This window comes from Dendrobates tinctorius, unplaced genomic scaffold (genome assembly GCF_039654945.1).
Source record: "Dendrobates tinctorius isolate UK_male_01 unplaced genomic scaffold, ASM3965494v1 ptg000206l, whole genome shotgun sequence".
NCBI lineage: Eukaryota > Metazoa > Chordata > Amphibia > Anura > Dendrobatidae > Dendrobates > Dendrobates tinctorius.
The window spans coordinates 1983372-2001341 of NW_027361873.1; the positions used below are offsets into that span (position 1 = coordinate 1983372).

At 42.8% G+C, this 17970-nt stretch overlaps 1 protein-coding gene across 6 annotated transcripts in view; it reads right to left on the reverse strand.

Annotated features, from left to right (window-relative positions):
- NF2 (NF2, moesin-ezrin-radixin like (MERLIN) tumor suppressor) overlaps positions 1–17970 on the reverse strand; it is a 193352-nt gene that overhangs the window by 76007 nt on the left and 99375 nt on the right. For all 6 annotated transcript variants that reach the window (XM_073554078.1, XM_073554073.1, XM_073554075.1 and 3 more), the window contains 3 exons: positions 11427–11549; positions 10747–10964; positions 2589–2694 (listed from right to left, as the gene is read on the reverse strand). In XM_073554078.1, coding sequence (XP_073410179.1) covers positions 2589–2694; positions 10747–10964; positions 11427–11549 — 447 coding nt within the window. The remainder of the gene's footprint in view (positions 1–2588; positions 2695–10746; positions 10965–11426; positions 11550–17970) is intronic.

The following is a 17970-nucleotide window of genomic DNA, read 5'->3' on the forward strand; positions in this document are numbered from 1 at the left end:
ACAGCATAAGGTTAGTCCATATAGAGGCTATAACAGAGTAATTAGGTGAGGTGCGTTTGACCTGCGCCAAACGCACCGTGTTGCATTTTGGGGTGATCGGCGCACCGTCAAAAGGACGCATGTGCCGGCAAACGCATACCTGCGCACGGCCTGCGTACCCAATGCTAAAGATGGGGTACGCAGGTAGCATGCAGCGTAATGCGCCCATAGGCGGAGCTGACCGGAGGAGGTGCGGCAATGGGCGAAACTTCACGGCGGCCGTGCGCATCCCTCCGCAGCTCCAGGAAACGCTAGTGTGAAACTAGCTTTACTTGGATCAAGGCTCAAAAGCAGGAATTTAATGTTACCAGGAGTGTCTTTTTCATAGTTCAGACATCGTGAAAAGGAGTTTGTTCTTTACTTTGCTCAGCAACACAAGTTGGTTTACAGTATCGAGGTCGAAGGTTTGAGGGGTCAATTCAAAATCCAATATGATTCAGAACAATGGCGTTTGTTTATAGATTCTTTAAAAAAAAGTTTCAAAGCAGTTTTACTCCACAACGGCGTTTTTTACGTTTCCATCCCTGTAGGTCATTCTGTACACTTGAAGGAAACCTACGAGAACTTGGAATTGGTTCTTCGTAATCTTAAATATGAAGACAATGGTTGGCAAGCGTGTGGGGATTTGAAGATCCTGTGCATGCTGCTCGGGCAACAATATGGGTATACCAAATAGCCTTGTTTTCAGTGTCTGTGGGACAGTTGAAAGCAACAAAATCACTGGACCAAGAAGAGTTGGCAGCCGTGGTTGCTCACAGTCGGTGAAAAAAAAACATCTTTTGTGAAACGTTGGTACCTTCCTATGAAGTTCTTCTACCAACTCTCCACATAAAATTGGGCTTGATGAACCAATTCGTAAAATTACTTCCAAGAAATAGGGAATGCTTCAAATACTTGGTCATCAAGTTTCCAAACCTCTCAGGGGTAAAATGGAAGGAAGGTGTGTTCGTCCAACCAGACATAAGAAGGCTTATAGATGAAGAGTTTGTCAATACCATGATGGATCCTCAAAATGAAGGGTGGATTGCATTTAAAGAGGTCGTAAAGAAATTTTTAGACAATAAAAAAGATCCTGACTACAAAAAGATTGCCTGACAAATGCTGAAAGCATTTCAAGCTTTGGAATGCCTGATGAGTTTGAAAGTGCATTTCCTGCATTCACACCTTGACTACTTTCCTGAAAATATGGGAGCCATGAGTGAAGACCAAGGTGAACGATTCCACCAGGACATTAAAGAGATGGAAAGAAGATACCAGGGAAAATGGAGCATTACAATGATGGCAGACTACTGCTGGATGCTTCAGAGAGACATTTCAGATGCTGCTCACAAGCGTAAATGTATCAAGAGGAGCCTCACAGGGGGAAAAAAAAATAGATTTTAGTGATGTTAGCGAGGTCATTTCAGTTTAAAAATAACTTTCATGAAAAATTTGTAATAAAAAATTAATTTTATAAGTCTATTTTCATTTATTTCACGGTATTGCTTTATTTAACAAAGTTCCCTAAATTGTCAGGAAATGTGATGTCCTATGAAAAAACGGAGGACATTTCAGCACAACAAAAAACAAAGATTACGTGCAATAACAAAAACAGCTCTTGAAATTTTTTTTTTTGCAGACCTGTATAATTGGACAGACAATTCAGTCTTAGAAATGTCAGACAGTGGAGTAGGCTTTTGAAGCGACCTATGGATCACAATAAACGCAAAGATCCCGATTCATGAAGACTGGCATATTGTCTTAATCTTAATGAGGGGCGTGCCGGAATAAGATGCTTGAAAAAAAATTAAGAGGCGTGCGTCACTTAATGAATTATATGCATCTTCTCAGTGATGTGCACATCACCAGAAATCCTACAGAAAGGTCAAGGACGGGATTGAAATTACTGGCTTAAGAAATGCTGCTAGTATTGATGAATATGATGGGTGGGCATAGCCACCCCCTATCTCAGCTGGACCTGGCATAATGCATAGATAAAATACCAGATACCCTCCTTTATATATGTTTCTAGTGCAGTTTCTAAAATTCCTAGTCTCCTTCTCATTTAGATCAGAGTACCCGAAGTATGGTGCTCGGAGACACTCCCCCTGCACTTAAATAGACTTATCCAGTGGAAGGGGTTTGTTGCAGACTATCAAAAAATTAGAAGCTGGCAGCCATGTACAAAAATAAAGACAGGATTGAGTTTCGGAATTTCAACCATACATTTTAAATTTATTATGAAAGTTTTAATTGTGAGCCAGAGAGTCACATAAAGGTTTACTATTTGCGTTTGAAGTTTATAGCTATGTAAAAATATAAAGATTGAATCACATGAATGAACAAATTCTCCCATATAAAATAAAATAGGGATAATATTTGCCAAGATCCCCGAATTAGCTTGCTGGAATTGCTTCCTAATTAATTTAATTTAGATTTTGTGAATTTAAAAAAACCTTTATGATTTCAGATGAACAGAATGAGTCATCTAGTAATCTATAAACTAATTTTTGACCAGATGCATGTAGATACTATTACAAAGGAGGATGAGCTCAGATATTAGACGTTACCGTGTAGGCAGTCTTGCTGGTAATTTCCAATAACTTTTGTTTGGCTCTGCGTTCAGAATCACGGGTCTCTTGTAAATCCTGCTTCAATTGCTCTGCTTCTTTAGCTCTTAGGAAAATTAAAATGATAAAATCAAACATCAGTACAATATAATCTTACAAAACAACTTCTTAAAATGCTGTGTTCATTCTAAATTAAATAGGCTGTCCACTAATTTTTCATTGATGACCATAGAATAGGTCATCAATGTCTGATCGGTCATGACCGTCTGACACAAAGCCCCCACCACCGATCAGCTGTTATTGGTGTCAGTAGCCGCCAGCCGGAAGTACTCACTTGGAGAGTTGATCTGCCTTCTGGTAGTGGCCGCGGCAGGGTACTGAACATTCGCCTCCTAATCAAATCAATAGGATGCGGATGTGTAGTACCATGTGGCCACTATCAGAAGACAGAGCAGCTCCGCAAGTCAGTACCTACAGCTTGCGGCTGCCGCCGATAACGGCTGGTCGGCGAGGGTGCCGGGTGTTGGACCCTGGCCGATTAGACAATAATGACCTATACTAAAGATAGGTCATTAATGAAAAAGTACCTCTTTAACATACTTTTTGATTTATTTAGACTAAAAGTGTTTCAAACTACTGTTTAATGTAAGGACTCTGAATAAGCCTATAGGTGTTGAAAATAAGTAGACTGTACATTCCATGGATATGATCTCTACCTGTCCATGAAAGTTGGCACCCTAAAAATGATACGCAAAATGGTGCCAATGTCATTTCTCCCTAGTAACTCCCTAAGATTTCCTAAAGCTAGTGAAGCTACCATACCAACTGAAAAACACTTAGCAGAGTAGAACCAGATACATAATGGCAGACATGAGCCCAATTAATATACGAGCACACCTAATAATTTATAAAAAAATGTATTTCTATAGAGCCAACATATTCTGCATCATATTACAACTGAGAGAAAAATGTACAAAAATAAGACGTTACAAAGTACAAAGTACAATTCAGCAATTATACCAAGAGGAGTGAAGGGCCTGCTCACAATTTTACAATCTATGAGGAAATATTAGTGACGCAAAAGGTAAAAAAGTTGCTTTTAGGCTATGTGCCCACGTAGCGTTTTTGATGCAGAATATTCCTGAGTGGAAATGCACACCCTCTTCCCGGGAAAACGCATGCGTTTTATGAAGCGCTTTTGTAAGCATTTTTTACGCTTTTGTCAAGCGGTTTAGCATGCATTTTCCTATGCGTTTTTGCAATACAATTGAATGTATGCGGAAACGCATGCGTTTCCGCAAAATTAATGAACATGCTGCGTTTTCCATTATATTACATTGGATGCTTTTCTTAAGCGTTTCCGCGGCAGAAACGCTTGTCTAAAACCGCTGCGGAAATGCTTAAAAAAACGCAACGAGGGCACACAGCCTTAGTGTATGGTCCAGCCATTATTATAATAAATAGGGGCATACTAATAACGCTGCATGAACCGGTCACTCGCCAGTATTTGTATAAGTACAGGTGCTACTGTGTGTATGAATGGTGTGGAAACAGATGATAGGAGTGACCAGACTCTGAGGAAATGTTTGGAAGAACAGGGGATAGGTAAATTATTGAGGAGAGGAGATAGGCCAGCCAAAAGAAATGTATTCTTAGAGCACGCTTAAAACTGTGGATAATGCAAATTAACTGGATTGTCCGGGGTAGTGCATTCCAGAGAACTGCACAGCACAAAAGAAGCCCTAGAGATGGGAGTGGGAGGTTTGGATTATAGATAATGTCCGTCATACGTCATTAGTGGAACGTAAAGCACGGGTAGAATGGTAGAGATGAGGGAGGAGATGTATTGAAGTGCAGAACTGTGGGGAGTTTTGTGGGTGAAAAAGAAAAGTTTAGAATGTACTCTATAGTAGATGGGTAACCAGTACAATGACTGGCACAGACAGGAGGCATCAATGTAGCAGCTGGACAGAAATATGATCCTGGCTGCTGCATTCAGGATTGATTAGAAAGGGGAGAGTTTAGTAAAAGGGATACCGATTAGTAGAGAGCTGCAATAATCCAGATGCACTGTGAGCATCTATATATGCAGACACATTAATGTCATAGAACATTTAATGTCACAGAACATTTAATGTCACAGTAATAATATTTACTATCCACTAGACAAAACATCCCTGAAAATTTCAGCCAAAGCAGATAAAGCAAAGATTGTCACATTAATCAGCATTTCTGGTTCAGTAAAACAGATCTCTATTTGGTTACTAATTGACCGCTGAAAAGACTGACTATATACCTATAACGCACACAACTTTTTTAATAATCGGAAATATATATTAAGGTTCTACTCACTATGAGTTAATCAATTGACAGTAAAAACAATAAGGCTGTGCGCACACGCTGCGGATTAGGTGCGGATTCATCCGCGCGGATTTTGTAAAATCTGCAGGTGAAACCGCAGGTCAAAAGACCTGCGGTTTTACCTGCGGATTGCTCTGCGGTTTTGCCCTGCGGTTTTTCATCTCCTCAATGGAGGAGATGGCAAATCGCAGGGGAATCCACAGAAAGAATTGGCATGTCAATTCTTTCTGCGGATTGAAAACCGCAGATAATCCGCGTGGAAAATTCCGCACCATCTGCACTGCGGTTTTTGATTACCATAGGGAATCATGGTACTGTACACCGCAGCAAAAACTGCTGCGGGTCTGCAGCGGCCAAATCCGCTGCGGAACTGCAGCAAAATCCGCAGCGTATGCACACAGCCTAAGGCTGAGTTCACACGACGTGTTTTTTTCGTGTTTTCGTGTCAGTTTTAAACGTGTGATTTTGCCGCAAAAACGCGAAAAATAAGCATCCCATGCAATCCTATGGGATTCCGCAATGCTGTGCTAATGCTGCGGTTTTCTCCACGGCGGAATCGCTTTGCGGTAAAAAACACAGCATGCTCATTAATTTAGCGGAATCGCGGCGATTCCGACCACATAGGAATGCATTGTTCTGCTTATTTTCCGCATGTGGCTGTGCCCACCATGCGAAAAGTAAGAAGAACATTTGCAGATGGTACCCACGGTCCGGAGGAGAGGAGACTGTCCTCCGGGCTTTGGGTACCATATCCCTGTAAAAAATAGAATTAAAATAAAAAATATTGTTAACTTCTCACCTTCCGGCGTCCCGCGCAGCCTTCCCGCCTCTCTCCACGCTCCTGGTCCCAGTAATCCTTTGCGAGAATGACCGCGATGACGTTGCGATCTCGCGGGAGCGCGACGTCTCGCGGTCATTCGCGCAAAGGATTACTGGGACCAGGAGCGTGGAGAGAGGCGGGAAGGCTACGCGGGACGCCGGAAGGTGAGAATAACAATATTTTTTATTTATTATTTTTTACATTTTATCTTTTACTACTGATGCTGCATAGGCAGCATCAGTAGTCAAAAGTTGGTCACACTTGTCAAACACTATGCTTGACGAGTGTGACAAAACGGTCAATCAGTTCTCCGCGATGCTCAAAATCGCTTGGAAAATGCTAGCATTCTGTAAGCTAATTACGCTTGCAAATCGCTAGTTTTTCCACAGGAAAATCGCGGAAATTTAAAATGCGATTTTCCTGCAGAATGGAATTCCGGAATTCTCGCGGTAATTTCCACTACGTGTGAACGTAGCCTTAAAGTCATTTAAAAGCGGAGCTTCAATGCATGAAGATCCAAATCCAAAATACTAAACAAAAGCAAATGTACAATAAACAAAATAGAGATAAACTATCATATTACAAAGAGAAGGTGTTTTACATTTATTTGGCAAGATGGCAACTGAGATTGGAATTATTAACAGTGGTAGATTTCTGTGTGTTCTGCAGGATCTAACTCTAAAGCGACAACTCTATAAATTACCAGTTACATAATTATTTAGGCAGAATGACCCATAGATAAGGATTTGAAAATTTGGATCAATGTAACGGTAATGCTAGCCCATTATAAAATATTACATTTATTAGGTGCACTTGCTTAATGGTATTCTAACACTAAAGGTCAGTACAAAACAAAAGTGCATTTAACATTCCCTCACCGGACAGTCAGATGTAAAAATTGTATGATACCAACAGTGTCACCTTGACACTACTGGCAGGAGGATATAATGGATAAGATACATATAAATCTTGTAGGTACAGAGTTTCATATCACAGCACTTCACTACGTGCTATTCCCTAATGTAACATCACCAGTAGAGGAAGCAAAAGAGAGGAAACAGGACACCACAGGCTTGCAAATTATTCTTTCAGATAAAACATTGCTTAAAAACAGGCAGGGAAATGTGTTGCCTCACAATAAGAATACCGGTAATTTGTGATCCCATGATGTCTGTATATTCTATTGCTTCCCTCCTCTTTTCATGAGCTGTGGTATGATCAGACCATGTCACTGCATGGTCAGACACAGCCATTACACAGTACACAGCAGGGGCACATTTATAAGATTATCTCAGCACAAGAACATTTGTATAACACATCCATTTGTGGAACTTAATTTTTATTCCAATATCGAATAATTAAAATGTACCGTATTTTTCGCTTTGTAAGATGCACTTTTCCCCCCCAAATTAGGGGGAAAAATGGGGGTGCGTCTTACAAAGCGGACATGACTTACCATAGGCCGTGATCAGGGGGTGTCCGGCGGTTGCTGGCCGGTGCTGCAGGCGCCTCCGGAGCCCAGCATTGCTGCATGTGTGCCCGGCGCCTCCCGGGGCTCTGGCCTGTCACACAATGTCTGCAGAGCGCCGGGCACACACGCAGCAACGCTGGGCACCGGAGGCACCTGCAGCACCGGCCAGCAACCGCCGGACACCCCCTGATCACGGCCTATGGTAAGTCATGCCCGCTTTGCAAGACGCACCCCCATTTTCCCCCCGTAATTTGGGGGGGAAAAAGTGCGTCTTACAAAGCGAAAAATACGGTACATTTTAATTATTCGATATTGGAATAAAAAGTAAGTTCCACAAATGGATGTGTTAAACAAATGTTCTTGTGCTGAGATAATCTTATAAATGTGCCTCTGCTGTGTACTGTGTAATGGCTGTGTCTGACGGTGCAGGGACATGGTCTGATTTGAAATCTCATCTCTCGAGAGCTGGGTCCCGAGATCCCATCTGCGCAAGCGCCGGCGGCCATTTTTTACCGGCACCACCGCACACACAGGGGAACCGTGGAAATGCCGGGGCTTTGGCCTGTCGCAAAATGTCGGCAGAGCCCCGGGCAGCGCCGGGCACACACGCAGCACCGCTGGGCACCGGAGGCACCCGCAGCACCGGCCAGCAACCGCCGGGCACTGGAGAAACCTAGCAGCAGCACAAGACCCTGCAGCACCACAAGACCCCCGCAGCAGCACAAGACCCCCGCAGCAACGGCACACATCAGAGCCCCCCTCATCCCTGAATGCGGCCTGCAGCATCACTCCACTCCTGCCTCCTCCAGAAGCGAGCCTGGGACCCCCGCTACACCGCAGCCACCAACCCCGGTAAGCAATAAGATGCAAGGATTATAAGAAGCACTCTGAAATATTCTGAGACAGAGCAAAAGGAGACCGAACTAGTAAGGGACAAAAAGCTAATTGGCAAAATACTGATAAATAAGAGTGGAAATTCAGCTCAGCCCCCAGCCGGGGCTGGCAGACCACACAAAAAACTGAATAGACCAACAAAATCATGTGTGAATATAAGCAGAAAAACTTAGCTTTAGATGACTGGAACAGAGCTAAAAAACAAGAGCTGACAAGCCAGAAGGAATCACCAGCAACTGAATAGGGCGTCGGCTGTCTTAAATCCAATCTGAGAATCCTGAGATCCAATCGTCATCCTCATTCTCAGGTGGCAGATCTCCACCGATCAAACCAGCCGCACCACCTCCCGTCACCACCAGAGGGAGTCCAGAAGGGGAACTCACAACTGGTGAACCAGAGAATGAACTAACAACAACCACCATTTTATTAAAAAATATTTTTTTTTATTTTTCTCCTCAAAATTTGTGGTGCATCTTATAATCCGGAGCGTCTTATAAGGCGAAAAATACGGTACTTTGCTTGTGGGATAACCCCTTTAAAAACATTGGAGTACTAAAATCTCAATTATCAGCAAAGACGGTTGTTTTGTCATGTCCACCCGCAAATTATCAACCTTCTAAATCAAACCTCTTAACTTGCCTTTAGGCATCAGCTAAATTATTGGCTGCATGTCACAGGTTACAACATGTGTCAAACTCTAGCCCGCAGGGTGAGCATATCTGGCCCGTGACGCTGGGCATGTCCCCCACCTGACATTGCACTTTCAACTGTATCGGCATCCTGGATGCCAATACAGTTGAAAGAAATGATGGAGGAAGGAGCGTTATCATCTGATGAGATGTACAGAGGATCAAGAGACACCCTGAAGAGACCGGAGCAGCGGGGAAGCTGGGAGATGTTTTTTTTTTTTTTTTTTTTTAACTACGGGTCCCATTATACTGTATGGAGCACTTCTGTGGCCCATTAGACTGTATGGAACACTTTCTGTGGCCCATTATACTGTATGGAGCACTATGTAGGGCCATTATACCGTATAGAGCACTACGTGTGAGGCAATTATATTGTATGGAGCACTTTTTGTGGGGTCATTACACTGTATAGAGCACTATGTGGGGCCATTATACTGTATAGAGCATAATGGGGGCCATTAATCTATATGAAGCACTATGTGGGGCCATTATATTGTATGGAACACTAAGTGGGGCCATTATACTGTATGAAGCACTATTTAGAGCCATTATACTGTATGGACTACTTTTTGTGGCCATTAAACTATATGGAACACTATGTGGGGCCATTATACTGCATGGAGCACTATGTGGGGCCATTACACTGTACAGAGGGTTGTGTGGGGATTATAGTTGGGAAATCATACTGTGATGGGGTCACCATACTTTGCTGGGGGGTAATTGAGGGAGGGGAGCTACAGAAGGGTCATCATACTGTGCACGTGGAAAGTACCGTGGAGGAATTCACTGTGTGAGGTACATTACAGTATTTGCAGGGAACTTTTCGTGACGTCATACTTTATTATCTGTGTTATTCAAGCTTATTTTATCCTTTGTTATTACATATTTAAATTAGGCCATTTGCCCTATGCTTTTCACTGCTCTTACATAACATGATATTTTATTCCAATATTATATTCTAAGATCTATTAATTAAAATCTACTTTGTTCATGGGACAACACTTTTAACGTTTGCTTCCGTATGAAAAGGTTCATCATTATGTTTGATAAGGAAAAACATCCTCAATTGTAGACATTATTTTACTAAGTATCAAGCTAGGCCAGTGACTTTGTCCTAGATTTTAATTTTCTCTCTGTGTATTTGAGCTTGACATCACTGGGTTACAACGAGACCATCCCTCTGTTAAAGAATGGATACATAAATCCCAACAAATATTTAGATTGGAAGAACTCTAAAGCTGAGAGATATTTAGGAAAATATGGAAACCTTGGACAAATTAAAATTAGACTTACCAATAAACCACTACCCTTTAGCGCTGTGGTAAATATACTCTGATTCCACTTCTTTTCTTAAAGCTCTGTGAACCTGATCTTACCCCCTCCCACATTAATAAGTAGACCAACTCCTCTACCTTCCCTTTACTTCATGTTCAAGTTGACGATGAATCATTGTGGACTTGTGAACACATTCCCAGGTAATATTCATTACTGTTCCACCATCTTACCATGTATCACTTATAAAAATGTATTGTCTGTATGTTAGCATGAAACTAACATCTCTGCTATGTATCATACTTACCTGTATTTCATACCTAATTATGATGCTTTAACGTTATTTGGAAAATGAAGGATTGATGTAGATGCTGATGTGAATAACAAAGAAAGAAAGAAAAGGAAATGGGGCATGCTGTGTTTTTCCTATGACAACATAATATTTTCATTAGGCTCAGGAAAGGGGGACAAATGCTCTTCCAGTGGGTTGTGTTCATCTATCCCTTACCATGGGTCATTGCTCATTCCTAGACAGTCCTGGCTACAATCAGATCAGGCCTAAATTTTTTTGGTAACCATTGCGTTCCAGAACCTAGCAGAGCAAAAAAAATGCTGATTCAACCTTCTCGTTTGGTTTGCATGAAGACGTACCTTCGCTCTGATTCTTCTGCCATCTTTAGTGCCAGCATTTCGGTTTCCAGCACTTTTTGCTCCATAAGTCTCTTTTCCTCTTCACTACGAATGGCTGTCGCCTTGATTCTCTGCATCTCTTGCTCAGCCTCAGCAGCTTTCTGGGCCAGTAGTTTGGCTTCCTCCTCTGTAATTTGAGCCTTTTCTGCTAGAAGGTCCGCTGTTTCTTCAGATCTCATCTAGAGAAGAGAAATAGAAATACATGTTTCAATTGAAAGGTCATCAGATAGAGACCTATTGTTTAAATCAAGCTTTTAACTTAACCACAGTCGTCATCTCATTATCACAGGCAGGATTACAACAAAGTAAAGGACTAAGATAAAAGTAACAGTATACACCATTGACACATAGATTGTATACATGTGTATATATTGGCCATCATATACATGCACCTGCATATTAATTCACTAGTATGTGAGTTCCAACCTTGTTCTTGGTTGCCTGCATTGTGCAAATCATTATCGGTTTTCTTTGAGTAGGGTCCATTTGTGGTTGCACAGGTAACAAAATACTGCAGTGTAAAGTGGCCTTAAGGTATGTTCACACAATGGAATTTAAGAGCAGATTTTAAGCGCTTATTCTATTACAGAATCTAATAGAAAACAGTTATAAAATAATTTCAAATTATTCAATGGACTTACAAGAGCATCATTGGCCATCTGGGCCTCCTCCTTCAGCTGCAGCAATCTCCTCTCCATTTCATCCCGGGTCCTCTCAGCCTCTTCCCTCAATTGCTTCTCTCGTGCTAGTCTTTGACGTTCCATCTGTAACAAAGTCATAAAAAACACAACTCTAAACACTAACTATTCTGAGTTTTGAACCTGGATTTTTTTTATGTTTCATTATACTTTTATTTTTCATGAAAATCTGTCAGCAGGATTTCACCCCCCAAACCATTTATATGCCCAAGTAGGTCTTTCAATGAGAAGCCCAGCAATACCTTTACATGGCCGGTCCATTCCTCCATTACTGAGAAACTAGCCTTTTAAATTGATATACAAATGAGGCTGTAAATCTTAAGCCCCTGTCACTCCAGCTCTATTCACTGCCCAGCACTGCCTCCTCTGCTCGACTGGCTGCTTTTTTGCCTGAAGTCATATAGCATAGAGGTTGTAAATCAAGCAGTAGTAGGCGGCGCTGGTCGGGAAATAGAGCTGGAGTGACAGAGGCTTCAGATCTACAGCCTCGCGCATATATCAATTGAAACGCTGATTTACATAAGTGAAAAAAATAAAATTATAGCTGAAAGAAGGGGGAGGTAAAAAACTAAAGTGCACAATGAATAAATCTCCATATCCTTATGGGGAAAATGGAATTAAAAAATAAAAATCTGAAAAAAACAACAAACAAAAAATAACCCAAAAAAAAGAACATTACAGCCACTAAAAACGTGCAGCAATAGACCTGGTTTAAAAAAGTAAAGCACTGACTAGTTGACTGATGCTATGTAAATCCAATCCCTTTGTGGATATGTCCAACTTTGCAACAGAATGCTAAAGCACCAATGCAAGATCTGTGGGGAAACGTCGCATGTAAACCTACAGATCTGTGAAAAAAGACGTGGACTTTATTACAAGCTGTAACTCAGCAAGTCAGGATATGATCACACCACGGAAAACCTAGCCATGCAACATACATGTGCATCATTGTCTACTATGCTGTGCATACCCTTTTTATATGTGGTATACCAATGTACACTAGTCAGACAGATGCAAAAAAACATTTACAGCAAAAAGTAGTGTGAACATAGCCTTAGGCCTGTTTCACACTTCCGTTTTTGTGTCCGCCAAACGGATCCGTTTCCGTTTTTTTGACGGAAACGGATGCCAACGGATCCGTTTTTAAAAAAACGGATCCGTTTTTTTGACGGATCCGCGGTAACCGTAATGGAAGTCTATGGGACAAAAAAAACGGATCCTGCAAAAAATGGCGGATCCGTTTTTTTTACGGAAAACGACGGATTTTGACGGATTTGAAAAAACGGAAGTGTGAAACAGGCCTTAGATGTTCATTAATATCTAGATACAGAATGAAGAACAGTATCTAAATGGAAACATATCTTTAAATAAAATATACAGCAGCTTATTTTGACAGCGCAATGTGTTTACAGCAAGCACAGCACATATCTGATGACCTTACACTCACTAGGAATAATCAAATATTAAATAGGAAGTAATTTTAGATTATAAAAACAAATTGGATTTATGACCTCGGTACCCTTGAATTACAGTATCTGGAATGTATGCCCTTGATGTCCGCAGTCCATCCTTATTAGTTATCACAGGCAGACAGGTCACTTTCTCCTGAAGGATCTGCATACTCGGCAGGATCTGTGCACATCATTTTAATTTAAATGGCTATAGGTAATTAATTACTCCAGAGGAATATAAGAACAAGGTAAAGCTACAATTACAGCTGGGTGTAATACGGCGCAGAGCCATTGCAAAGGTCACATTTTAAAAATGGTTGTGGAAAATGTTCTTAAACTGGATCTATGGAAAATCTGATTTTCCTGCCACATCTAAAACAAGAATTGCAGTGATTAGGAACAATATTCACAGCTTTCTTTTTCTCCCATTTAAAATGAGTGGAGAAAAAAAAAGGATGAGGCAATTATATAATTATAAGCTCCTTAAAGGTTTCCTTTATTTTACACAATGTATCCCCCATAAGGTCACAAAAGACCTTTAGGGGGCATTTAAATAATTTTATTTTCATCTCATTTACCTTGTAAATGTGGCTACTATATCAGCAGCAGTTATAAGGGAAATGCAGCCTGCAGGCTGCATAGCAGAGCTGTCTGGCTATCCTATGACATGGAAGCTACTACGCTGCTCTTATCAGGGCTGCGGCGTCAGAGTCGTGGAGTCGGTGCCCATTTTGGTGGAGTTGGTATAAAATGGATCGACTCCTAAAATACATAATATATTGGTTCACTGCAGAATGTGCAGTAAATACTTTCATAATAATTTGGGAAAGTTATGAAATGCCCTATAAATGTCTGTTCTGTTCCTGTTCTAAGGATCTCAGCTTTTAGGCGAGATAAATCTGTGCTGCACTTTATGTACATGCTCAGTAGTGAGGCAGTGCTGTGGGGGCAGAGGTTTAGGTGAGATGAATCTGTGCTGCACTTTATGTACATGCTCAGTAGTGACCAGTGCTGTGGAGTCGGAGGTTTAGGTGAGATGAATCTGTGCTGCACTTTATGTACATGCTCAGTAGTGACCAGTGCTGTGGGGTCGGAGGTTTAGGTGAGATGAATCTGTGCTGCACTTTATGTACATGCTCAGTAGTGACCAGTGCTGTGGAGTCAGAGGTTTAGGTGAGATGAATCTGTGCTGCACTTTATGTACATGCTCAGCAGTGACCAGTGCTGTGGGGTCGGAGGTTTAGGTGAGATGAATCTGTGCTGCACTTTATGTACATGCTCAGTTAGTGACCAGTGCTGTGAGGTTGGAGGTTTAGGAGAGATGAATCTGTGCTGCACTTTATGTACATGCTCAGTAGTGATCAGTGCTGTGGGGTCAGAGGTTTAGGTGACATGAATCTGTGCTGCACTTTATGTCCATGCTCAGTAGTGAGGCAGTGCTGTGGGGTCAGAGGTTTAGGTGAGATGAATCTGTGCTGCACTTTATGTACATGCTCAGTAGTGACCAGTGCTGTGGGGTCAGAGGTTTAGGTGAGATGAATCTGTGCTGCACTTTATGTACATGCTCAGTAGTGACCAGTGCTGTGGGGTCAGAGGTTTAGGAGAGATGAATCTGTGCTGCACTTTATGTACATGCTCAGTAGTGATCAGTGCTGTGAGGTTGGAGGTTTAGGAGAGATGAATCTGTGCTGCACTTTATGTACATGCTCAGTAGTGACCAGTGCTGTGGGGTCAGAGGTTTAGGAGAGATGAATCTGTGCTGCACTTTATGTACATGCTCAGTAGTGATCAGTGCTGTGGGGGGGTCAGAGGTTTAGGGGAGATGAATCTGTGCTGCACTTTATGTACATGCTCAGTAGTGAGGCAGTGCTGTGGGGGGTCGGAGGTTTAGGTGAGATGAACCTGTGCTGCACTTTATGTACATGCTCAGTAGTGACCAGTGCTGTGAGGTTGGAGGTTTAGGAGAGATGAGTCTGTGCTGCACTTTATGAACATGCTCAGTAGTGAGGCAGTGCTGTGGGGGGTCGGAGGTTTAGGTGAGATGAATCTGTGCTGCACTTTATGTACATGCTCAGTAGTGATCAGTGCTGTGGGGTCGGAGGTTTAGGTGAGATGAATCTGTGCTGCACTTTATGTACATGCTCAGTTAGTGACCAGTGCTGTGAGGTTGGAGGTTTAGGAGAGATGAATCTGTGCTGTACTTTATGTACATGCTCAGTAGTGATCAGTGCTGTGGGGTCAGAGGTTTAGGTGAGATGAATCTGTGCTGCACTTTATGTCCATGCTCAGTAGTGAGGCAGTGCTGTGGAGTCAGAGGTTTAGGTGAGATGAATCTGTGCTGCACTTTATGTACATGCTCAGTAGTGACCAGTGCTGTTAGGTTGGAGGTTTAGGAGAGATGAATCTGTGCTGCACTTTATGTACATGCTCAGTAGTGATCAGTGCTGTGGGGTCGGAGGTTTAGGTTAGATGAATCTGTGCTGCACTTTATGTACATGCTCAGTAGTGACCAGTGCTGTGGGGGGGTCAGAGGTTTAGGTGAGATGAATCTGTGCTGCACTTTATGTACATCCTCAGTAGTGACCAGTGCTGTGGGGTCGGAGGTTTAGATGAGATGAATCTGTGCTGCACTTTATGTACATGCTCAGTAGTGACCTGTGCTGTGGGGTCGGAGGTTTAGGTGAGATGAATCTGTGCTGCACTTTATGTACATGCTCAGTTAGTGACCAGTGCTGTGAGGTTGGAGGTTTAGGAGAGATGAATCTGTGCTGCACTTTATGTACATGCTCAGTAGTGAGGCAGTGCTGTGGGGTCAGAGGTTTAGGTGAGATGAATCTGTGCTGCACTTTATGTACATGCTCAGTAGTGACCAGTGCTGTGGGGTCAGAGGTTTAGGTGAGATGAATCTGTGCTGCACTTTATGTACATGCTCAGTAGTGACCAGTGCTGTGGGGTCAGAGGTTTAGGAGAGATGAATCTGTGCTGCACTTTATGTACATGCTCAGTTAGTGACCAGTGCTGTGAGGTTGGAGGTTTAGGAGAGATGAATCTGTGCTGCACTTTATGTACATGCTCAGTAGTGATCAGTGCTGTGGGGGGGTCAGAGGTTTAGGGGAGATGAATCTGTGCTGCACTTTATGTACATGCTCAGTAGTGAGGCAGTGCTGTGGGGGGTCGGAGGTTTAGGTGAGATGAACCTGTGCTGCACTTTATGTACATGCTCAGTAGTGACCAGTGCTGTGAGGTTGGAGGTTTAGGAGAGATGAGTCTGTGCTGCACTTTATGAACATTCTCAGTAGTGAGGCAGTGCTGTGGGGGGGTCGGAGGTTTAGGTGAGATGAATCTGTGCTGCACTTTATGTACATGCTCAGTAGTGATCAGTGCTGTGGGGTCGGAGGTTTAGGTGAGATGAATCTGTGCTGCACTTTATGTACATGCTCAGTTAGTGACCAGTGCTGTGAGGTTGGAGGTTTAGGAGAGATGAATCTGTGCTGTACTTTATGTACATGCTCAGTAGTGATCAGTGCTGTGGGGTCAGAGGTTTAGGTGAGATGAATCTGTGCTGCACTTTATGTCCATGCTCAGTAGTGAGGCAGTGCTGTGGAGTCAGAGGTTTAGGTGAGATGAATCTGTGCTGCACTTTATGTACATGCTCAGTAGTGACCAGTGCTGTTAGGTTGGAGGTTTAGGAGAGATGAATCTGTGCTGCACTTTATGTACATGCTCAGTAGTGATCAGTGCTGTGGGGTCGGAGGTTTAGGTTAGATGAATCTGTGCTGCACTTTATGTACATGCTCAGTAGTGACCAGTGCTGTGGGGGGGTCAGAGGTTTAGGTGAGATGAATCTGTGCTGCACTTTATGTAAATGCTCAGTAGTGAGGCAGTGCTGTGGGGGGTCGGAGGTTTAGGTGAGATGAACCTGTGCTGCACTTTATGTACATCCTCAGTAGTGACCAGTGCTGTGAGGTTGGAGGTTTAGGAGAGATGAATCTGTGCTGCACTTTATGTACATGCTCAGTAGTGATCAGTGCTGTGGGGTCAGAGGTTTAGGGGAGATGAATCTGTGCTGCACTTTATGAACATGCTCAGTAGTGAGGCAGTGCTGTGGGGGGGTCGGAGGTTTAGGTGAGATGAATCTGTGCTGCACTTTATGTACATGCTCAGTAGTGATCAGTGCTGTGGGGTCGGAGGTTTAGGTGAGATGAATCTGTGCTGCACTTTATGTACATGCTCAGTAGTGAGGCAGTGCTGTGGGGGGTCGGAGGTTTAGGTGAGATGAACCTGTGCTGCTCTTTATGTACATGCTCAGTAGTGAGGCAGTGTTGTGGAGTCGGAGGTTTAGGGGAGATGAATCTGTGCTGCACTTTATGTACAGTACAGATCAAAAGTTTGGACACACCTTCTCATTCAAAGAGTTTTCTTTATTTCCATGACTATGAAAATTGCAGATTCACTCTGAAGGCATCAAAACTATGAATTAACAAATGTGGAATTATAATTAACAAAAAAGTGTGTAACAACTGAAAATATGTCTTATATTGTAGGTTCTTCAAAGTAGCCACCTTTTGCTTTGATTACTGCTTTGCACACTCTTGGCATTCTCTTGATGAGCTTCAAGAGGTAGTCACCGGAAATGGTCTTCCAACAGTCTTGAAGGAGTTCCCAGAGATGCTTAGCACTTGTTGGCCCATTTGCCTTCACTCTGCGGTCCAGCTCACCCCAAACCATCTCGATTGGGATCAGGTCTGGTGACTGTGGAGGCCAGGTCATTTGGCGTAGCACCCCATCACTCTCCTTCTTGGTCAAATAGCCCTTACACAGCCTGGAGATGTGTTTGGGGTCACTGTCCTGTTGAAAAATAAATGATGGCCCAACTAAACGCAAACCGGATGGAATAGCATGCCGCTGCAAGATGCTGTGGTAGCCATGCTGGTTCAGTATACCTTCAATTTTGAATAAATCCCCAAAAGTGTCACCAGCAAAGCACCACCACACTATCACACCTCCTCCTCCATGCTTCACGGTGGGAACCAGGC